The sequence below is a fragment of the Pithys albifrons genome, chromosome 3, assembly GCF_047495875.1.
Source record: "Pithys albifrons albifrons isolate INPA30051 chromosome 3, PitAlb_v1, whole genome shotgun sequence".
NCBI lineage: Eukaryota > Metazoa > Chordata > Aves > Passeriformes > Thamnophilidae > Pithys > Pithys albifrons.
Window position 1 is genome coordinate 44922083 of NC_092460.1, and position 23622 is coordinate 44945704.

At 44.1% G+C, this 23622-nt stretch overlaps 2 protein-coding genes and 1 long non-coding RNA gene across 4 annotated transcripts; all 3 read right to left on the reverse strand.

Annotated features, from left to right (window-relative positions):
- Window positions 1-900: 900 nt before the first annotated feature.
- Window positions 901-9798, reverse strand: LOC139670196 (gamma-aminobutyric acid receptor-associated protein-like 1). Its single transcript, XM_071551570.1, has 5 exons — window positions 9607-9798; window positions 6002-6080; window positions 4861-4979; window positions 3458-3519; window positions 901-2727 (listed from the first exon to the last, which is right to left on the reverse strand). The coding sequence occupies exons 1-5, from the start codon at window positions 9694-9696 to the stop codon at window positions 2715-2717; spliced, it is 363 nt and encodes a 120-aa protein (XP_071407671.1). The 5' UTR covers window positions 9697-9798; the 3' UTR covers window positions 901-2714.
- Window positions 9799-12030: 2232 nt separating this feature from the next.
- On the reverse strand, window positions 12031-18264 carry TMEM52B (transmembrane protein 52B). 2 transcript variants are annotated; one of them, XM_071549825.1, is made up of 6 exons: window positions 17772-18264; window positions 17109-17152; window positions 16402-16440; window positions 15302-15468; window positions 14608-14877; window positions 12031-12820 (listed from the first exon to the last, which is right to left on the reverse strand). In XM_071549825.1, the coding sequence occupies exons 1-5, from the start codon at window positions 17817-17819 to the stop codon at window positions 14627-14629; spliced, it is 549 nt and encodes a 182-aa protein (XP_071405926.1). In that variant the 5' UTR covers window positions 17820-18264; the 3' UTR covers window positions 12031-12820; window positions 14608-14626. The 2 variants fall into 2 exon arrangements, with proteins under 2 accessions (XP_071405926.1, XP_071405925.1); XM_071549824.1 differs by lacking the exon at window positions 12031-12820 and having other exon boundaries at window positions 12833-14877.
- A 2234-nt stretch (window positions 18265-20498) lies between these two features.
- Window positions 20499-22577, reverse strand: LOC139669363 (uncharacterized). Its single transcript, XR_011697252.1, has 3 exons — window positions 22507-22577; window positions 20884-21071; window positions 20499-20649 (listed from the first exon to the last, which is right to left on the reverse strand). It is a non-coding gene; the product is annotated as an uncharacterized lncRNA (long non-coding RNA).
- Between the last annotated feature and the right edge of the window lie 1045 nt (window positions 22578-23622).

Genomic DNA, 23622 nt, shown 5'->3' on the forward strand with positions numbered 1-23622 from the left:
CCTCTCTGTGGCTCATCCTGGGGGAGCATTTCTCTGAGACTGAGTGACAACAGTGAGCTGGACTTTGTCCCTCTGGTAGTCTTTTTTCTGTTTTAATCAGTGTTTCTTCCATTCTGTACATGACTGTTTTCTGAGAGTGAAAACATCAGAGTTTAGCATAATTTTGGACCTTTCATGTCAGCCCATATATATCCTTCACAGTGATGCTGTCAGGCCCTAATACCTCAGGCCATCTCTTTCCTTAGGCAGTCTCTGCTCCAGGAGAGTATTTTCTTGCAAAGTAGAGGAAGGATGGTGGGTGCAGTGATGGTGACCAAGACAGAGCTGTAATTCCTTAGCCTCCCTAAAGCAGCTGAGCCCATCATTTCCCCCAGGCATTGCTACATTCTACATTGCTACCATTCCTACAACCCACGAAGCACAGGTTACAGATATAAATGACCCAGCCTTTGAGTACAGGCTCGTTTCACACTTGGCCCAGGCAAATCACACAGTAAATGGGGATAAATGTGCCTGCACACTTTGTGTCTGTGCCTCTCAGCCATGGCACTGCCACAGACAGTGGCTGGTGATGTCCTTGAGGCCCCATCAGCTGGTCAGGACTGCTCAGGGCCTTACAATGTCAGAAAACACCTCAGTGCTGCATCCATTTTGCATCTTAGAATGTTCTCACATCATCCTGGTCTAATAAAAGTTCCCACTGGTGGCATGGCAGGACAGAGCTTGGTGTGTGTGTGACAGTGTCACCAAAAAAAGGACTTAAGTGACTTCTCCTGGTAGACAGGACTGAGTAGATCTGGGGTTGTCAGGAAAACATCAAGCAACAGCTCTGGCAAAGCTGTTCCTTTATTTATACGCCCACGCTGGGAAGAAATGCCAGTCACCCATTTTGGACCAATCTGTGATTTTCAAATGCATCTTTATTGATAGGTTGATTAAGCTCTAGTCTGAACTTTATTTTACAAGAACCTGCAGCTAACCAACACAAAAAAATTACCATCATTGCCTCGTACAATACCGGACTAGCACAAAAACAGAAGTAAATGCCACAATCCAGTTAAAAGAACTGTTAAAAGAACTCAACTGTAAACTCTACATGTAACAAACAGCTGTGATTAGTCCCACATGTCATTTATAAACTCAGCAGCGGGAGGAGAGGTCTGAACACACAACCAAGCACCCCAGATGCCAACTCTCTCTCCCCTGAGCACACCTAACCACGTGTGCTCGGTGGGACAGCAGCAGAGGGATACACACCCTCTGCCTGTCTTGTGTCCTTCACCCCAGAAAGCCTTCCGGGTCTGTTCTCTGCTTCACAACACTCAGAGCTTCCCAAAACATGAGACTGATATGGATTTGAACCCAAAGGCTGTGAAGAGAGCCTGGTAGTTGAGTCTCAAAGAGAGGACTGAGCAGTGCAAGCAGAAAACTGAAGTGACCTAAGCTGGCAGTAGGTGCAACTCATCCAAACACTATTCCGGATGAACACATGATGGAACAGCCAACCTGGAGTTCAGGATGTAACACTGGGGATATTACACCAACCATTTCATCCTCTGCTCCCTCGTTATGACCAGCCTGTCTACACCCTTTGTGGTTCCTTCCTTGTCTCCCACTCTTCTGCCACTCTCCACTCCACACAGGGAATAACCCCCCTCCTGCCTCTCCAAACTGCCTTCCCCAACCTTCACATAGTTCTGACACTCCCAGGAGCTCTTCTGCCTCATGTACCTCTGCATAACAACACCCAGAGAAGGCTGAAACCTGATTACCTCTTTCCCACAATCAGAGGAGCACTCATCTTGATTTCTCATTCCTGAGGAACACAGGGCACTGGGATCGAACTAATAGAGAAAACACCTTCAACTTATTTTGGAATCTGCCTGCACTCTTCATCCTTGTCTCTTCCTCCCTCTTGGTCCCTCTCTGAAATGCAGGAATGTTTATAGCAATTCAGGTCTAGTTCTCTGATTTTTAGATGAGACCCCAGAAGTTTCCTGAAATTTCTCGCTCTCCAAACCCCATTCCTTCATCATAGTTATGGCAGTTATGGGCAAATCTGCTGTTTGTGCCACTGGGAAGAAACTGCTTTGGCATGACAGCATAAGGCTTGCACAGGACATCACCCATCTGGCACCTTTCTAAGAACAACACTGCTTTAAAATAAAATAATTATTTAAAACAAAAAAAATCTACAGATAATCTATTCTCCTTCAAGTCTAAAACAACCTCTCTTGTGGCAAAGAGTGGCACTGTTATCCAATCATAAAAAGCCAGCAAAACACATTGTGGCAGTGACTGATTTCTTCCACTTGTGCATGTGGTACAAGGGCTGTACAGGGATGAGACATGGAAGGGAAGGCTGAACCCACAGGACTTCTGCCACCTTCAAATCTGCAGCAGACTGGTGCAAGGATAACACTGATGGATAATTTTCTGTGCTCACCAATAACAAGACCACTAGGAGTCAGTTGTCTTAATGCACAGCAAGCGAGACAAGTCAGGTATCAGGAAAAGCAATCTCACTTGTAGGCTAGCTAGGAACTGAACAGACAATCCCAGCAGCCTCCAGGCTCTTCCTCAGTGAAGTTCAGTAAGAACAAGTGTGCTGAGCAGCCATGGTGGACATGTTTGGGACACCCAGTCCTGCCTCAGAGCTGGTGGGGGCTAGTCCTTCTCTTGAGGTCCTTCCTAGCCCTGTGCTTACAGGTTTATCAGTTGACTTCACTGAAAAGAACAAAAGGGTCATCTCTGATTTTTTTGTCCAGCAGTTGCAATTAAAGCAACAAAGGAAAAAAAAATTAATATGTTTCCTTCCTTTCCCCAACCTTCATGTCCCATAGCTGGGGAGTTCCCAGCTCTCAGAGGTAGCCCTTCTAATACAGGTGGACAGTCAGCCCTTCTAATACTGATGGAAGTGATGGGAAACACAATACCCTTGGAAAAATTCATAGGTGGCAGCTAGAGTGAGGACTGTCAGGGCAGGACAGCCTTGTGAGAGCAGAGTGAAGTATTTCACAGGCCACTGGATGCTCACAGGAGTGCACATGACAGGGTCAGTGTACAATACATGGCATGCCTTCTTCATCCACTGAAAGGGTTGCATGGAAATGGCCATTCTGCCCAGCCTCTCTCCTGGAGCCTCCAGACCTAGCTAACTACTTCCAGCTGTGGCAAGAGAAGAACTGTGAGTAGTGGAGTCTCCCCATCCCTCAGTGTGGAACCCCCCGTTAGTCTTCCAGTTCACCCTTCCCCCCCTACCCTCCCTCCCCTCAACTGAAAAAAACAATGGTTATAATTAATGCATGGAAGTTGATGACAGTGTGCATGGTGGTTCGCTTCCAGTTCTTTCCCTCTTCTCATGCATCCTCCTCCTCCTGCCTCTCCAACAACCCCTCCCCTGCCAATCCCATCCATCAGTCCATCCACCCTGCAGGCCTGAGGGGCTGCTGCTCACTTGCCATAGACGCTCTCGTCGCTGTAGGCCACGTACAGAAAATAGTCCTCCTCGTGGTTATCCTGCAAGGGAGAAGGGGATAAAGCAGCAAAGCAAAGCCCTGGAACTCCCCACATGTGAAAAAGCCCAGCCCAGAGATCACTGTAACCAGGGGGTATAACCTTTCTGTTTCTCCCTGTTTACATTGAAGACTTTGCTTCCCAACTCCCTCTCTGTGGCCACAGCTCTACTTCTAAATACAGGCATGACACGTTTCTGGGCACAGTGAGTTTTACCTGAAGAGCCACAGCCAGATTCTGCTGCAAGCAGGCAACAGAACCAGCTGTGCAGCACAGCTCAGCACTCGTATGGTCTTAACATCAAGAGCAGAGACTTGGATGGCCTTAAACAAGTCAAAAATCGCCTCTGGGTGGTATTTTTAATTTTTCAGAACACTTTGACAAGTGGCCGGTATTTTCAAGACCTGTTTTACATGTGGGCAGTAGAGCTGAGATGTTCAGTGATTACATTGACTGACACAAAAAGTCTGCAGTGTGAGTTCTGACCTCAGTTCTGGACAGTCAGACAGTTCCCTCCCATGTGTTCAGATTTGGAAAACTCCCTGCCTGTGTTATCTTCACCCTTTTTTTTTTTATCTTCACCCTTCCCCATACTGATGAAGTGTCCAGTTATTGTCAAAGAGAGACAGGTCAGACAAGGCTCACAGCACCATGCTGGAGCCCTTTTACTAAAACACATTTTAACAGAGCAGAAGGAGAAATCAAGGAGAAATCAATGCAGGCTGCAAACCACCCATAACATAATGGCTGTAGAAATGAGCAATATTCATCTGCTGGGCATTGAATATGCCTGTAAGGTCGATCAAACACCACTGCTCAGCAGAAACAGTGGGCAGCAATGTTAACAGCATCCTACACAGTCCTCACTTCCACAGCACAAGCAGTGGAAAAGGAATTCTAAGCAAAGAGTAAGTGTTCCTTAAGAACCTATTTATAGACATTGGTTGCTCAGTGATACTGTGTTCTTTTGCTGGCTGAAAGGAAATCTCTCTGGTATAAACAGGAAAGCCAGTGCCTGTGTTCTGCCCCCTCCCTGCCCCAGACAGAATCCTTCCTGTGAAATATAGTGGTTTATTTCAATGCTTTGTTAAAATAGCAGGACCGACACGTTGCTGGGGCAACAATTTCCCACAACCCTTTGAAGTAGCAAACAATTAGCTGGGTTTATAAGGCTCCCCAGGCTCCTAAATGTGGGATGGAACTTCCCTGAACAGGTGATGGGATGCAGCTCAGGGCAAGAGGGTCCACATTCAGGTATCTGTGAACAAGCTGGACCACTGCCAGCTGAGCAGGGCATTCCTCTGCAAACTCCAACCAAAGGCAAGAGAAGAAGGCCACACTCACCTCATAGAGCTGGCCCATGGTAGCACTGGTGGGAGGGATGGTGTTGTTGACAAAGAAGAACAGGGCATCCTCTGGCCTCAGGTGGATCCGCTTTCGGATTAAGAAGTAGAATTGACCAACTAAAGAGAAACAGAGAATGCCTAAGATGCAGAACGAATGTTGGGTGTTGGTGTGGTTTGGTTGGTTTGGGTTGGTTGGGGTTTTGTTCTGTTGCTATTTCTTTTTTGATTTTAACCCTAACCATGGCTGTTTTCTTTGGCTGGTAGAGGGCATGTGCTGTATATAAAAAGTAGGGGGAAATGAACAATGCAGGAAAAAAAAAAGGCAGTGAAAGAAAGCAGTAATTTCATGATTGTAACCACATGAGCAGTCAATCCACTGAGAGCTGCCAGGCTCTCAGGTACACACCTCATACCCTCTAAATCCACACTCCATACTATGGTGAGAAATGCTCTACTAAGGGGATTGGTGAGAAGTCCTTTAACCAGTTTAACCCCTTTAAATCCCATAGATCAGAGACACCTCAGAGAATTTAGCCTTGGTACAATTGGTCATACCATTCCTGAAAAATAAATCCTTGAACTGTGTTGCGCAAGAAAGTGTTTCGTAGTTCATTATATACAGCAAGAAAAATAAATGCTGTTCCTTTAACTCATTCATGTTCTTCAATGAAAACAAGTGTAACCACACACAAAATCACCCTGACTATTCAGAAAGGGAACTTTGCAGCTATGACTCCAACCACAGGGGTGGAAAAGGATGGGACTGTTTCAAGAACTTGTCTCTTCCTGCAACAGGAACAAAGCCTCTGGCAACTCTGCAGTAGGTCATCACTGCCTGATGGTTGTGCTGCTGCCCATGAGACACAATTCAGACATTTGCATCATGGCCAGAGCTCAGCTGTGACACAGGCATGTCACCCAAGCCAGTGGGACACCTCAGAGGAGCTCAAGGAGTTCTGCATGTTGTAATCCAGGCTGTAAGGTGCATAAATACAACAAGGACAGCAAACTGGGATATAGGTAAGATGCTGAGCCTGACTGGATGTTTTCTTTGTGCTCATCATAGAGTAAAAAGCACTTCTGAAAATCAGGAAACCTTCTCACTGAAAATCAGGAAGAAAGGAGGTAGACATTGTTACCTGTGAGGTCAGAAGGCACAAGATACTTCCTTTTGTCTAGGTCAGGTACTCTGGCTTTTGGTGCTTTTTCCACAATTACCTGGAGAGAGAGAGAGAAAGCAAGAAACAAATATGAATATCATAAATCAAAATGGTCCAAAAAGCAGCAGTGGATATTACCCTTTGATGGTGCTAACAGGCCTATAGCTATTAATTTAATCTATAACAAATACACAACATTTAAGAAGAGATAGGTGAGAAGCTGACTTAAAATTACTAACAATAGCTGTCCTGGAAGCTCAGGACTGCAGCAGTAAATATGGTGAGTGAAAAATGGAGTCCAGCACAGACATAAAAATAAGCCATAATGGCTGAGGAAAAAAAAAATCAGGACACCTTGATGCTCCCAATTCAGGTTAATTTTTTATGAAGCAGCTGGTAGGAGGCCAAGACATGAACACAAGAAGTGACACAAGTAAGTTAAACTTTCCAGGTTACGGTTCCAAACTGCACAAAATCAGCCCTACTCCCAGTAGTCCCACACCCTAATTTCTACTTTCACCAGTATCAAATGCTCTAGAATGAAGCAAAGAATTAAACGCAAACTACAGCTCATCAGGGAATTTAAAAAAAATTAAATCTTTAGTTCCTTGTTAGTCACCTTTACTCTGATATTCATATCCTATAAGGATATTTTCCATAATTCATACAGCCATGGACATTTCCTTATTTATATAAATATCCAGTAATTAAAACCAGCCTAGTATCTGGGCCACTGGACCCACAGAGATCTTTAACACAAAATACTAATCTTCATTACATTTTAATGCCATTATAACATAGAAAACTATGAAGCTCAGCAGCTTTAAGGTCAAACAGACCAAGAGACCTTCTACTACAAGGTAATCTTTGTTAGCAGAGTTAGGCAAATGTTTACCTCAGAAGCAGAAAGTGTTCCAAAGTGACCTGATCTCCTTGCACTGGAACCTTTGGAAATACTAGGCTCGTGCAGAAAAAAACTGCAGGCTATCTTTTCCCCCTCTGTGATATGTCTTTTTGAACTGGTAATAAATACATTACATGATTCAAACTATGTAGCTTGCTGTTCTGCAGAAGCCATTTCGACCATCCAAACTCAATCTAAAGCTGGATTTTATCAACTTCCCCAACTTTTTAATTCTGTTAGACCCTGTAGTTGTAAATACTCAATCTGTGAGATTAATTTCCAAGGGTTCCATGCTCCCACAGATCCCAGCTTGGACATCTCTTCCCTGTGCTCCATTTGAATGTGACCAACACAGCCAAACCCCCTGAAATTTCCAAGTTTGATTTTAAAACAGAAACACAGTTGTATCTACTATTTCAGGAATTTCAAGCACCTAAATAAGCACAAGTTTGTGGGATAGGACATGCATTTCTGTGCAAGATGCAGTTGGTAAGTGCTGTGAAGGAATGACAGTTCCACAACCTCACTGAACAGCAACAGCACTTTGCACATTTTTTACCAGCACATCCACAGCAAGGCAATATCTAACACAATAAAACTGCAGTGGAGAGAAACATTCAGTTCTTGCCTCTAATTAAAAAAACTAATGACAGGCAGAACTTCTGGCTGTGACTCCCCTGACCCAGGCTTGAATGTACCACTAAATGATAAAGGAAAACAAGTCATGCCTGTGAGGAAGAGGTGAGAGTGTTGTTGGGGCTTCTAACCCCCCAGGGAAGATTTAGGAAAGATTTAAATTAGATCACCAGTGAGTTTAAGAGAGATCTCCCTCCTGCAAAGAGGCAGGGAAGGAATGGAGGTGCCCTGCTAATCCGACCAGCAACTAGTCAGTGTGCCAGGTTACTTCTTCTGCAGCACTAAGCCCTTGACACACACAAAAAACCCTACAGAGATAATCCAGAGGGCAGATACAGATTATCTGAACCTCTGCTGCTGCTGCTGAGTGGTGGCTGTGGCAATGCAGGACTGTGCCAGCAATAAAATCTCAGCAGAATGCAGGGCACTGCAGTGTGGGCAGCCAAAGGGTGACATCCTCAAGGCTCCTGCTGTCAGGAAGGGCAGAGACAGGAGTGAAGAACAGGCTGCTGCATTAATTGCTTCCTGTGCAGCTCTGACTATGGGCTACCCCTAATAATCCCCAGTGGGCCTTGCCATGCAGCATTTCCATTTATCCTGAACTCCAGCAGACTCTGTTATTTTGGTCCTGGTTTTCTTTATAAAGATCTGCTGATGCACCCCCTGTCTTGAGGGGGTTGGTCTCTTCTCCCAGGCACTCAGCAATAGGACAAGGGGGCACGGGCTCAAGCTCTGCCAGGGGAAATTGAAGTTGGAGAGCAGAAAAAAATTCTTTGCAGAGAGAGTGGTCAGGCATTGGAATGGGCTGCCCAGAAGAGGGGGTGGATTCCCCATCCCTGGAGGTTTTTCAACTGAGCTTGGCCGTGGCATTGAGTGCCATGATCTGGTAAAGGGACTGGAGTTGGCCCAAGAGTTGGACTTGATGATCTCAGAGGTCTTTTCCAACCCAATCCATTCTATGATTCTATGACTTCCTTTACCTCTTGCCAGATCAGGTCTGGTCCTGGGCTCCCCACAGGCTCTTCCAGCCACATTTCTCACTCTCTGCAGCACAACCTGTCATGTTAATCCTCAATTTACAGCCTGCCTGACTTCAGGTCCTCCCCATGGACACCAAACCACACACGCCTCACTATTGATTCCCCGTGTGCTCAACCTGCTGTGCCATGGCAGGCATCCCAAAAAAACAAATGCACCCAAATATTGCCTTCCAAACACTTGTTTCTAGTCCAATTGAGGGTCACTCCCAAGAGAAAAATATGCTGTTAACCTGCAGGGAAAACATGGGGTTTGGTAAGTGTTTCCCCCTTATCCTTAGGGGGTTTTTTTGCAGTGCTGTAAATCTAGGGCAGACCTCTCCAGTGGGGATGGAAAGAAAGAATATGTGCAAAATGTTTATTAAAAGAAAAAGAATCCCCAAACGTGATTAATTAGATTTGTCATTTCTTTTGTTTGTTTGTTTTTCCCCCCCCAATTACTGTTAATAATTATAAAGGCAGAAGTTTTCCACAGGCCCAGCAATGAGACCTAAGAATGAGGAAGCAAAGTTTAGCTGGATGACCTTGCATTCCAAGGGACATTTTCCCCACAAGGAGGGCAAAAAGACTGAGAAGAGCAATTTTTTTGCTCAATGCAAAGGAAAAGGAACAGAGCAAGACCATACCGAAAAGACAAGCCAGGAGGCAGCAAAATAAAAATACGGGGAGAATACGCGATGACACGGGGGCGGATGATGCTTCCCGTGATGGCTTAACCCACTCATTGTTCTCCTCCATTTTTACACAGGGTAAGCTCCTTCCCCACGCAGAAAATGATGGGCAGTGACCGCGGGGGGGAGTTACCCCAGAAAAAAAGGGGTCTCACCGCCCGCACCCACCCACTCAATGCAGAGCTGGGCACAGTTCGCATCGGGGCATCGCGACATCGCGGCATCATCGCAGCATCCCCGCATCTCGCGATCCCCCCGCGATGCAGCACAGCACCAGGGCAGGGAGAACAAAGGGGCGCTGCGGGGCCGCCCCCGGCCCGCCCCCCGCACACTCACGGGCACTCTGTCCGGGTATTTCTTGCGGATCTTCTCGCCTTCTTTTTTCCTGTACTCGAACGGGTGGTCCTCCTTGTACTGGAACTTCATGGTTGCCGGGATGCCCCTTCGCTCCCGAGCGCTGCGCAGGATCCCTCCCCCCGCCGCCGGGCCAGAGCAAAGCCTCCCTTTGACGTCACGGGGAGGGGCGCCGCTGCCGCTGTGACGTCACGGGGAGGAGCTCCTCTCCTGCCGAGCTGCGCCGTGGGGAGCTGTGACGTCATGGGAAATGACCCCACTCCTCACCTCCGCTGCGGTGACGTCACGCAGAGGACCCCCTGCTGCCGCCGTGGTGTGGAGAGGTGTTACGTCACTGGGGACCCTGCTGCACTGCAGAGCGCTGTGACGTCACAGGGAAGGTGCACCGCTGTGCCGCAGATCGCTGTGACGTCACGGGGAGCTGCCTCTTTGCTGCCGTGACCTCACAGAGGACCCCCTTGCTGCCGTGACGTCACGGGGGGATGGCCCCACTGCCCCTTTGAGTCTGTGTCAGGACATGTGAATATTTTCCCGTAGCTGCCAGGTCATATCAGAGGATTGAGTTGGAAGGATGCACTGGTTTTGCTCAGTCCAACAGTGAATAGCACAAGACTGATGGAATTCCAAGGTCCAGACCCATGGAAAATCCTGGTTTCGTGGCACTGCAGCATTCTGTAATAGCTGTGCTTGGAACTGATGGCATCACAGCACAGTGTGGTCAAGGTCGAGAGGGAGGAAGTTTTCTAGCCCGTTTCACCCACCCACCAGCATATTCTGGCCATTTTAACAGACTGAGCTCCAACGTTTTGCTGTTTCCATCCCCAGGACTACACGTGAGGCAGTTGAGCCTTGTTTGGTTTGAATTTCTGGTGACAGACCAGAGAGAAGGTTCAGGGTTCTTCCCAGTCCTGATGGAAAGACATGCCAGGAGGCAGCAAAATAAAAAGACATGCCCTGATGGAAAGACATGGCCTGGGAGTGCATTGCTAGGTGACTTCTCCTCAACAAAATCCCACATGAGGTTCACAAATCTCCTTACTGTTCCCTTCCTGCTCTGATGATGCAGCCCTGGATGAGCAGCCACAGGACTCGCTCCTCCTGCTTCCCCACCAAGTTCCCAGCTGGCTCCTCCAGCTTCAATAACAACAATAACATCACTGGCAAAACAGCAGGCAGGAAGATGACACACGCAGGAGCAGGGACAAACAGCTAAACATCTGACTCGGAGTTACTGAAATGTCATGCCATGGGCATGTGACAAGCCCCATGTTATGAATCTGTGTGCAGAACGAGGAACTGGAAGTGGTGTTGGCCAGTTTTCCTTCCCTGGACTGCCAGCACAATCCACAGGCTATCAAAACAATCCAGTTTTCCTTAACCCAGAGTGTCAGAACAGCTCTGAGCACGTCCTGTGCTGCTGTGTGTTCTGCTCACACAGAGGGATCTTCTAAAAGGGATTTCCCAAGCGTTGCCAATGCTGTAGCCATAGAAGCAGGAGATAAAAATATTTGCACAGAACCTGGGGGCAGGGTTTGCAGTCTGTGCTGTACCAAACAGGGCTCCAGCTCAGCAAAACTGCTCAGCTGTTTGGAAGTCTGGACTCCCTTGGGTTTCTCTTTCATTAGTACCTCCCTTGGGATACTTCATTTGTGCCTCCACAGGCTGACTTTAATTTTTTTACAGTCTATATTGTAGATTCAGCATATCAAAGCCTCTCTTGTCGGGAAACTTCTACTTTGTACTCTGAATGGGGATTAAACTACAGATGGTGTACCTGAAAGCACTTGTGATTCTGTTCTTGATGTCCACTCCTGGCACAGTCTCTCCCAAACCCCTCACGACTGGTCTGGTGACTTCAGAGCCAGTCTGGGCACATTGGCCTTGGATGAGGGCACAGGATTCGTCACCCCCAGCAAACAATGTCTAATTGTGTGTATATTTTCCTTCCCTCCAGAAGAGGACTCTGTGTTGTCTCTGCTGAACTGCTGCCTCACTACTCTATTTTCTAGTTTCTTATTTTTCACAAAAAAGCTGCTCATTCCTCTCCAAATTATTGTATGGCCCAGCTTTGCTCAAATTGCTTAAAAGCATACAAATGGTATTATGAGATTAAGGAATATACCTTGTTGCAGGATGATAAGCAGCAAATTACAGCAAATTGCAATTTAGGTCTGTTAATAAGGAAACTTGCTGTATTTTTATGGGCTGTGGTCCTGCTTTCTCACAAAATATTTGTGATCTTTATTGACTCTATCCTCATTTTTGGATTATTTCAGAGGACAGAACTTTGAATTGTAACAGATCTGTGAGCAAGAGCCTTGTCTTTGCTTTCTTACACAACTTTCTGTGGTTAAATAGAGTATTCCTGCTTTTTGTTTGTTTAAGTCTGATTTTTATTGGGCATTATGTGCTCAGAGAGCTCATCTGAAGTCAGTTTAGTAGGAAACAATCCTCAAGCAACTGAAGTTATTTCTGTCATTATTGCCACTTGAAATACTTTAGATATCTTGCCAGTAAAAAACCCTTAAGGGTACCAGCATAGAACCTAAAAACTGGGAGTGAGATGAGAAAAGAAGGATGTGAGCAGATGGGAAGGAATTTGAGGGTCAGACATAGAAATCAGCAGGTAATGCCCAGCTCTGGGTGCAAGTGGCCTGTAACTTTTCCCCTTGAAACTGAGAAAGAAGCAAGCTCAGTTTGTTAGAACACGGTGCTAGTAGCACTGAGATGACAGGTTTGATCCACATATGGGCCATGCACTTGATGATCCATGTGGGTCCCTTTCAACTCAGAACATTCTGTGATTTAAAGACGATTCCATAAATACATAGAAGAAAAAAAAAAGCTCATAGAATTTAAAATATTTGAGATAGCAGAGGAGAGGAAAACGAAGAATTTTCAAACTTCCCTTATTATTGCACACACTGGGGGGTGGGGGGTGGGGGGTGGAATTGCGGTGTAATTACTATGGTGAATTGTTAAAATTGCTCATCCCCGAGATGCCAGGCAGGATTGATGCCCTGTGGAGCAGCGCTGCCATCGTGTGTTCAATTCCGTGTTCACAGGCAGGAGGTGGAGTAGGAACAGCACGTTCCCCCTGGAAACCACTGCCAACACTTCCAGGAAGTTTCTGGGTTTGACAGCACTTGACGCACGTTCAGCAGACTCCAGTGTCGCTGCTTGCTTTGGGATTTCACTGTGGAGTAAACAAGAGCCTTCCAGGAAAATGTTCTACAGCTTGGAGGAGACATCAGGGCTGAACAGATTTCAGGGAGCAGCTGATATAGTGGGTCACTCCTCAAGATGTTCCCCAAATACTGTTGTTATTATTATTTCAAAGTCAGGTTGGATGGAGCTTTGAGCAACCTGGTCTAGTGGAAAGTGTCCCTGCCCATGGCAGGGGGTGGGACTCAGTGATATTTAAGGTCTCTTCTAAGCCAAATCATTCTGTTCTTCTATGATTCAAGCATGATGTATTGCACAAGGGCCATAAACTTCCTTACTCCATTCCAGTTTATCACTCACTAATGACACAGTCAGGCAATGACTAGACAATTCTGGAAGAAGTTTATAACCTTGGAAATCAAGAGCCTTAGACACAAAATTCCTGTGACTGGGCAAGGTCTGGGACATCATCAAAGATGTTTTTGTTGTTCAAGTCAGCGTTTTTCAACTCCTGAAGTGATCTTATCAGCCTTCTCTAAAATCTTCTATGGTTAATCTCACAGCAGTTAAGTTCCGAAACATATCTGGGACCTTGTCCAATGTTGTCCTTGTTCTCCCTATCTACAAAATATTTTTTTGCATTGCACAGGAAAGAAGACCAGCATTCTGGGGGCAGTGAGAATTTGGGAACTTCAGTAAGAAGAGCCTTGCAGGTGTCTCAGAAAGATGTGATATCTGTGACATGTGCATTCATATCAACCTCAACATACACATCAATTCATTCATGGCTACTTATCATTTGTATTTGAATGTCCTTCTACTTTACTGTTTTTGGGAGCTGAACCTGGGTAGAGGCAATACTGCTATAATTTAACGCTCACCTTGTCCTGAGTGCCTAAGCTAAGAAAACATTTTACAGATGGTCCATACCCATGTTCATCCATTTGATTAATATTTCTTTTTATCTTTTTTATCAATCAGGACAGACTCACAAACTTTTCTGTCTGAGGAATGGCTTAAATGTTTTAAATGGCCTTACTGGAAGAGGTCTGGTTTTGACAGTAACATTAGGAATTAATAAATGATACAATAGAAATGCAATTAAAATATGATGGAGCTTTATTTCAGGGGTAGTGCTCTTGCTTCTCCATTTGTTTTGATCTGTTGGCATGTATATGGTGTTTTTAATTCAAATATAAGAGCTTGTGACTACTCTTTCAGAATTGCTATATATCCTATTTAGAACCAGACTGGCTTCACTCTGTATATCCTGCAGGGCATTTAGGGCACATACTGCATATTATACTGTCTGTATATATGATGTCTTTTGTTTATATGCAGATTGTTACTTTTTTTTTAAACTTACAAAAAATATTTGGCACTTTCCAGAAGTTTGGTGTTATTATTGAGTCTTAATAGATCTTCTCACATGTCTTTTTCTTCTTTTTTTCTTTTGTTTTGGAAACCTCTCTGCCATCCTGAGGAAACTTAGGCTGGAGGCAAGAGGAATGGGACTGCATTTGCAACCACCCTGCAGGTCCCTGGCCTGCAAAATGGCTCAGCACCTTGATCCTGCTGCCTGCTTATTTGTGCAAACTGTGATACTGGAGTTGTGTGTATGTAATAAATTGACTTGCAGAATGCCAAATCATCTCAAGGAAGTGTCAGAAAGAGCCATCAATCTATGCTAGATCCGAAAATATTTTGAATTTTAGTTAATTTTCCCCCCTTTCTCCTTAGACTAAGGAACTTAATCTGAGATTCCTAACCTTACCCGGATGAATTAGTCTTTGCATGTAACTATTCTGTGTTACTTGCCATTAAGGAGAACCAGTCACTAATGTCCTGGGAGGGCTGGTTGGGCATCCTTGCCCTCAGCAGGTGGCTGCAGTTTTTCCTCTGGAACAGGATCCAGGTCTGGCACCTTCTGCCCCGCCTTGGCCACCGTGAACCTGCTCATGTGCAGAGCTTCTTCGTACACTGGAGGAGTGTCTGCTGCTGAGAGGGGTGGTGTTGCCTGGGCAGCGTTGTGGGAGTGTGCCACTGCCAGTATCCTCCTGGCAGCAGGCCCAAACACAGAGTGCAGAGCTGCAAGGGAGGACACAAAAGCCGTTTGCCTCATCCTGAAAGCATCATGTGATTAGAGACCATCTGCAAGGCACAGGATCTTCTGTCCCCACAGCCCCAGGGTTTTCCTTTTCCTGCTCCTTCAGCCTTCCTGAAAAGGAGTGTGTGTGAAACCCAATCAAGGACATCCCATAATTACTCTCTCCTGAAGTGCCACTGAGACCTGTAGCTGCCCTAATTCCACCCAAACTGGATCCACCATCTGGCTGCATTTGCAGCACCTGATTTTGTGGAATGTACAGAATGGGATGTACAGAAGCCACTTTCCCTCCATCCCACTGTGCTGTGAACATCTCCCTGCCAGTCTTGGGGTGTCACTTTGGCCAGTGCAGCCCCTCCCTTGGTGGCATGTTGAAGGCCCCATCTTGGGTGAAAGCCAACTCACAGGTGATGGTGCTCTGGAGGGTGCTGTCGTGGTCGAAGGCGATGACGGTGACCTCGTAGGGCTGCGGCCCCGACTCGTCCCCTGTGTGCTGGCAGTGGAAGCAGCACCTCATGCAGACAGACACGAGCCCACAGAGGAGCAGGAGCCCCCCAACCACCACCACCACCCTGCAAAGGGGGGGCACACAGAGTTAGGACACAGAGATTTAGTTTGCAGGACACCCCTTAACATCTCTGTCTGATCTCAACACTAAACACTAAAACTCTTATCCAGCAGAGTTTGGACATTCCCCAGGGATGCAATCCCTTGTCCCCTCCCCAGGCACGTGTTCAAGTGCTGCCCCATCCTCAGTGGAAGTGTGTTTCCTTCTGTCTGATCAGAATTTTCTGTATGCAACTTGGCCAGTCACTTTTGCTGAGCACCTCTGAGAAGTCTCTCTCTCCGTCTTCTCTCAAGATCCCAATTAGTTAGTGGAAAACTGAAATTAGGGTGCCCATTCAGCCTCCTCCAAGCTGAAGAAACCTGGTCCTTTTTACTGGCTCTCCAATGGACTTGTTTCAGTTTGTCAGCATCTTCTTTGTATTAAGGGACCAAAACTTGTCATGAGCAATAAGCAGTGAGGAAAAATCAGATCTCACAATCTTTTGGCTGTGCTCTTTCTATATATATTAAAAATTATATATATATTTATATATTTATGTGTATATATATATATATATATATATATATATTAATGCAGCCTTCTGGTGGTCAACAACTATTGTCCTTTTTAATCTCATCCTGATGAGAATTACTAAGGAATCAGACCAAAATTACTTAAAAAATAGGACTTTTAAAAGGCATAGTGTGCCATGTATGCTTTACTAATATTGTTCATACACCTAGATTAATATGTGGAATAAAAAAGGAGGCTGGCAAGTCAACATTTGTTAAAGATGATGAGGTAGCAAAGGGGTTGCCTTGCTACTGTAGAGCATTAGAGCATCCCAAGGGAAAGCGGGGGGTGGCATCACACTTGAGCATGTCACATTTAACCCCACTCTTTGCTACTGGAGTTGTGTAGAGATGCAGATATTTAGAGTAAAAATATGCTCTCTTACCAGATATACCACAAACGGTCCCACTCTGTACCTGAGCAGCTGAAGAGAAGAGGGTACAAAAATAGTTATTCACAGAATATCACATAAGTGGGAATATCCCTGTGCTACCTTCTCCCATCTCCCCTCTTGCTCTTCACCTACTGTCCAGCTCCTAAGTGGCACAATGATGAGAAATTCAATTGTGCTTTGGGGAGGATACAATTATCCAGCCTCATCAATCACCCTATTAGGAGAGTTTCCCTTCTGTTTGGCTTTATCTCTTGTCATCCTGATATTTACACCTGCCCAATTCCATTTGCAAACCTTAGAGCTGCACCCACATTTGTTTTGTCTTTTTTTGTGATAAATAATATCTGTTACTCTTACAAATGACATCACTGATAGGAATATTCACCAAAGCAGTGTATTTCAAACAATTTTTTCAGGGAAATTTCAATTCCAAATTCATAATCTCAGTCAATTGAAATTACCTATTGCAGTTATGCAAATGGGCAGCAGGAACATGATCCGTATGTTGATCAATAAACATAGTAATTAATACACTTCCCATTCAAAGCAATGGCAATTTCACATGAGTTTTTATTACTCACAATTAAATAAGCTCTTCTGGAAAATGTCAACCATCAAGTCATAACACTCATGTCCACTACTGCCGTTGTCCTTCATTTTTTTTCTCAAAAAAAGGAGCAATTTTGACCAATACTTACAATTCAGAGTTGAGGCAGCCTTCCTCACCTCTCACCTGGGGGAACTAGGAGAAAACCAAAAACCACCCAGTTAGAGAGAATTGAATCTTTGTCATATACAACTTTAATCTCTGTTACCTGGACCATTGCCAGTCTGAACCTCCTATGGGGGAAGGACTTCCTATTATCTACCTTCCCCTGTCTCCATCCTATATTCTGCTGTAGATTTGAATTTCTGTGATACCAACTGCATTGTTTCATATCTTAACTTCCTGTAGTCATTAAAATCCTATTTAGTACCATTGCCTTACTTATCTTTATGTTCACCACAATGTCCCCTTTCTCCAGCACAAGCCACATCATGCTCCAGGTGTAGATCCTTCTCCACACTCAACTGTGAAGAACCTTTAAATACTCTGCTTCATGTTATACCCACACTGACACGAATTCTGCTCTGTCCCTCCAGCATTCCCACCCTTCTCATTACCTTAAGGTCCCTTAACTCTGGGACACCCTCCCTGGAAAAACAGCAAATATTCTCTCCCATGTGTGTGCCTTTTCTATGTCCAGTTTTTTTCTAATATCAGGGAAATTTTTGAGACAGTCAATTGCTGATGCCCCTCCATCTTTCCACAGTAACTCCAGAGCAGGGACCCATAAACAGGAACGTGAGCTGTGACTTACCCATAAGCAACACCCTAAAACAAAGCAGATCATGTCTGAGTTACACATCCCTTAGGGTGATTCTGTGCCCTCTGGGTGTCTCAGGCTGCTCAAAGTCTTCTTGTCCTTTCTGGTTTCAGTTCATTCTCACCAGTCCAGTGATCGGAAGAAGGAGCAGGTTCCGTGTTCTTTGTTAAATCCAGTCTCTGCTTCCTACTCTGCCTTTTTCTGTCCTCTGCCCTTCAGGCTTTTGCTTTCTCTCTTTCCCTCTTTGTCACTTAATTCCTGATTGTTTCTGCCTCTTGCCTCTTTTTGCTGGCCTGTTTCTCTCCCTCTTTGGAAGGGATTTCTAAAGCCTTCCAGTCAGATCAGGAGAAGAGCAGTAGCTACAAGCCCTTCCTTTAGATGTTGAACTAGTTCAGTGAAGGGCATCATGAGATCTCTGCAGACCTGACCCTTCCCTTCTGTGAGCAGAAAGGGTCTCTGAGTTTGTTCATTCCCAATTACTTCTCACCCCGCCCCTACCCCGAGGGGAGTGGGTTGAAGGTCAAGTTATTGACCTTTTTAATGGAGTTCAGATTCCTCTCCTTCCTCTAGTACTTTTTCTGTCCTGGCACTCACATTGTCCTACCTGTGTGGATCCAAATCTACTGACTTTGAAGTGAAAGGATTTGCAATACAATATATACAGCACTCTATATATATATGGAGTTATATGCATGTGTGTATATATATATATATGCAACATATAAATGCATATATATATATATATATATATATATATATATATATATACACACATACATATATATATATACACATATATACTCATATGCAACATCTCTTCTACCTCCCATTTTAAGGCTCTGCCACCATCCCCTTACCTGGTAGTCTCCTGCTATGTCAGTCCTGCAGCTAAGAGTGTTCACTCACAGGTCCCACTCCCAAAATTCCTTCATTGCCATCCAAGTCCCCCTAAATACCTTCCATCACAGGGAATACATGTTGATCCTCCTATCCTGGATACTATTTGTCCTGCAGCTGATTATTTTAATAAGTTCCATTCAACGACCCATTAATTTTCTCTGTCTTGTAGAACTGCTTGAAAACTCTGTTAGTGCTCGTGGCTATTCAGTGTGTTATTATTACATGCACATAATTGTATTCACTTAATCTTTCTCTTTTGAGTAGCTGAGACACAAAAAAATGCTCTGCAGGATTGTGTTACTATTTGTGCTGGGAAACCACCTGGGACTGGTGCATAAATGTTGGTTAAAGGCAGGGTAGCAACTAGTGAAACTTGTTGCCCCATGTTGCAACTACAGTCTACTGACATTAAACTGGTGAATCATTAGCCTTGGTGAGGCATTTCTGAGTTGCAGAGCAGAACCAATGGATTCATGAACATAATGTGTTCTCCCGAGGCAGGCCAAAAACTATTTCTCATTCTCTACTATAAAAGTTAGTGGTGCAGTATAAACCTGCATTGGTTTGTCTATCTATCCATCCACCTGTCCTAGTCTTCTGGAAGAGGGTTTCTGAGTCCTGGTGGACAAGGAAGAAAGAAACATGACCTATATTGGCTTTGAATATTCTGTTTGTCTCTTTCTCCCAAATCTTTTGTGTGTTACAGAAGTCTTAGAAGAAAAGACCCAGCAGAACTGTAAAATAACCTTTTTCTTGCATGTATGGTTTTTGAAGCTGGTGGGATTCAAGGTGGCAAAGGAGTGCAAATTACCAATGGGCTTTTTATTATTAGTGTGAGAATTCAATAGATTATCACTGGATTTTAGCTGAAATTCAGTCATGTGATAATTTCATATTCTAGAAGGATCCAACTGGAGAAACACCAGGTAAAGTGATAAAAACATTTCTCTTAAGAAAAAGCAAGAGTGTGATATGAAACAGTGACCCCTCCAAAAGCAGATCATAATTCACCTTTAGTGAAACTTACTGATTAGTCTTTTTTAATTTCTATGGCATTGCTATTAATACTGTGCTTCCAGTTCTTGCTAAAAGACAGTGATTATCACATGTGACTGTGCCTGGGATGTGTGTTTCTCACCTCATTCTACCTTCAGTTCTCCTGTGCCCCTTGGGAGATCAAGGCTGAATTTACTGCATATTAATCACTGTTTAATAGACCCAGGAAATAAAGCCTTGTGTTGCTGTAAAACTTCATGGAATTGTTTAGACTTAATCCAAAATTAATGTAATTTCCTCTTCCCTACATCACTTCCTTCTTTTTCTTTCTATGTAAAGGAAAACAGGACACAACCTTTTCTTTCCAAGTGAAGGACAACAAGACACAACTTAAAGAGACCTCAAGATAATGAAGAATGAGCTGCACACAAATTTCTCAATTATGCTTCAAGAAATAGGAAATCAACTGTGCTTGGAAGGGCAAAAAGCCCTTAAAATAATGGTAAATCAATAATTTTTGGTGAGAGCTTATCTTTCAACGCAGCAGGGAGGGAAATGAGGTGCATTTCCCGTTTCTACTCAGGTCCGTCTCCTCACGTAAATCTGTGTCTTCATAGATGTGACCACCTAGAAAATAATTTTTTATGATCTCTTTCCATCATGTATTTTTCTCTTCGATGGGTTTCCAGGCTGTGTTTCCCCCCCTAAAATTGGGAACTGCAGCTCTGGATCACAGTGTAATTGTTGCAGAGGAGTTAATGAGCACAACTTGTTTGCTGTGACACAAAGCCTTTCCCTTCCCTTCAAAGTCAGCCTTACCAAGGAGAGATTCACTCCAGAGCCAGTCAGGACAGCAGGATTGTGTCTGCAGTTCTTGGGAAACCAGGCAGTGGCAGTCACAGCAAGCAGGGAATAATCTCCCCTCCATGGTGCTCATTTCAAGCTTCATCATGTCAAAAACTGGACAAAGATGCTGCTGCAAGGGAAAATACCTGGTTTGAGATATCCAAATTTGGGAGGTCATCTCCTGAAAAAGGAAGTCCCAGATGAAGTGTCAGTGGTGCAGATTATAAGGTGTCTCGGGTTGGCAAAGGACAGCAAAAGCTTTGTGTTCTGGCACATTTTGGGTTGGAGTAATCATCTGACACACTCAGTTTTGGAGGTGCTTTTAAAATCTTGGCTGTTGGCTCCAGAAAGAAGATGACAGTACCTTTCTGTGGAAGTGAAGAATCCATTCCTGGTGTTCGTGGTGCCTGGTGGAGGTAAAGGACAGCAACAGCTCTATCTCCTTGTGTGGGAGAAATCCCTAGAGGTCTCTCATTTTGAAGGTGGTGATGGAGTTTTGGAGGTGCATTTAATTTCTTTTTTGGAAGCACATCACGCCATCTGGTGGAGCTGCTGGAAGGTAAAAGGCAACAAAAGTTTTTCACGATGGGAGAGGATACACTCAGTGGGTTTCATAGCAAAGAAAATCGCCTGTACTATGCACTAAGAGCTTTCCTTTCCAGTTATATGTGCCAGCACATTCTTTCACAGTCAAAGAGATCCTGGACCTAAATTAAAAATATCCAGCAAAATTCTCAGTCACGGTAAGTGCCAACTGAGAAGCTCCACATGGAACTCACACTCCTTGAATTGCATCACCTTCCCCTGGTGTTTTATCATCTGCACCACCAAAATACTGGGTCTGGGTGCTTTCTTTCCCAAGGAAAGGCGGTGTCACCATCATTCAGGAGCCCACCTCTAAAATTTGGATGCAGCCTGCAAAATTTTAATACATCTGGGGATTGCTCCCACACAAAGGGTGCCAGAAGAGGAAACTTTTGCTGTCTTTCCCCACCAGCAGCAGATTATCATCTGCACAGCCAGCATTGGTTCAGAGGTGAGCTGGGGTGGAGGTGGAACACATTATTGTCTTGTCAAAATCAAGGTACTGCCATAATTCACACAAGCCCAACCACTACAATTCGCATATCATCTCCCTGGGGTGATTATCCCACATGTGACTGTGCCTGGGATCAGTGTGTTTCTCACTTCATTTTACCTCTGATTCTCCTGTGTCCCTTGGGAGATCAAGGAGTCCTTCTGGGGCTGTTTAACAAACCCAGGAAAAAAAGCCCCGTGCTCCTGAAAAACTTCAAGGAATTGTTTAGACTTAATTCCTCCTCCAAGAAAATAAAAAGCTCCAGTGATTTAGGTTCATTTCCAAATGCAGCATAGCATGTGGAGCAGCAAGAGACCACTTCCCTAATTCTATGTTTGGGAATTACTTAGGCCTGTAACAACCAGATAGACACTCTCACTCTCCATGGGGTGGGACAGTCACACCCAGGTGGGAATTAGTTCTCACTATTTTATAAACCCAGTTTAAGATGAAAAGGATAATCATCTGAAAATGTATTTTTCTCTCCAAAGGCCACAGAGGGAGTCTGGCCAACAGACAGAGATGTAGGAAATCAAATATCTGCCATTTAATCCTGGGTGAGGCGAGTTCTGTGTTTAGTATCTAACGCTCCTTCCAGGCATTCACACTGAAATTAGACACCTAAATTTTTATTTCTGGCTACCATGTATCTAAAAGCTAAAATTTGTAAATGGGACTAAACAATGCAGGTGCCTGGTTGAGTTCTACGGCAGAAAATGAACCTATTTCTAGTTTAGTTCTGCCTTAGTTGCAGAGGGTTTAAAATCTGACTGGTGGGTTTGCTGGCTTAGAAATAATGATGGTTTTCTGGGTGACACACAGGAACAGTCTGAATTGCCTGATCATTGTAATCTGTAGAACAAGTGGATCTATGGGTTTGGTAGAATTTAAATTACAGTACTCAGTTACCTGATGATATTTAGGATGCAACTCCTCTACACTTAGAGGATGTGGAGATCTTGCATTGTTCTTGACAACCTTGAAAGCCCTGCAATATTAAAAGAACAGCTCTCAGGTTTTGTGGGGTTTTTGAAGCAGAAAAAGAAGAGAAGAGTGTAATCCAAACTATATGTGGCTGATTTTTTTTAAATAAAACAACCGTTGTCAAACAGAACAAATAAAACTGGAGGCTTAAAAAGTTATATTATGTGCAGGATATAACTTTGCACTTAGGTTGGGCCAAGATTAAGAGATACCAAGGCAAATCATGGTGCCTCTGGTGTGCAGTTGCCCCTCAAAGATCAGAAGGTTTGTAAATCCCTGTTCAGATCCTGTGGGTTTCTTCACCTTTTATAGTGATGAACTCCGAGGTCTGGGATTTTCTTGTAGCTCTCCATATAGAGTTCTTAGAACTGCTTAGATTGCTGTGTTGAAATTTTGCTGTATATATTTTCCACAACACTTTTCCCCATAGAAACCAGGAGCAATAACTTTTTAAAAAGCTGTGGAAAATATTTCAAATAATACTAAGCTTCTACTGCTTCCCCCCTCCAAGCTTAATCACAATAAATATTTAAAAGGGACAGAGAAGTTATTCGGAGACCAGGTTGCATTTTCCATTACAATAAAAAAGTGAAAATAAAAAATTAATCTTTGCTACTTTATTAACATTTTCTTGGTAAAGCCAATATTATTTTTTAGACAAAATGAGAAATGTGTAATTAAATACAGCAAACCCTCCTTTTTTAGGTAGGGTAGTAAGTGTAAGTAAAATTAATCTTGAAGCTGTGTCAGTCTGATCTTTTTATATGATGGCACAAGTTCTGACACAGCACTATGGGGATTCTGTCACTGTGATAAATTTAGAAGTAAAATAAAGACTTGATAGCCCATAACTTACGTAATTTACTCTGAATATTTACTTATATTGCTATGTTAGCATAAAGCCCTGGTATAAATTATATAAGTAGGCTTAAAATAAGTCAGGGAATTTGTCCCCACTTTCTCAGCACAACATCCATGAGATTTTCTCCAAAACAGCAGCTTTATTGTTCAGATTTCAAACCAAATGATGTGCACACAGGG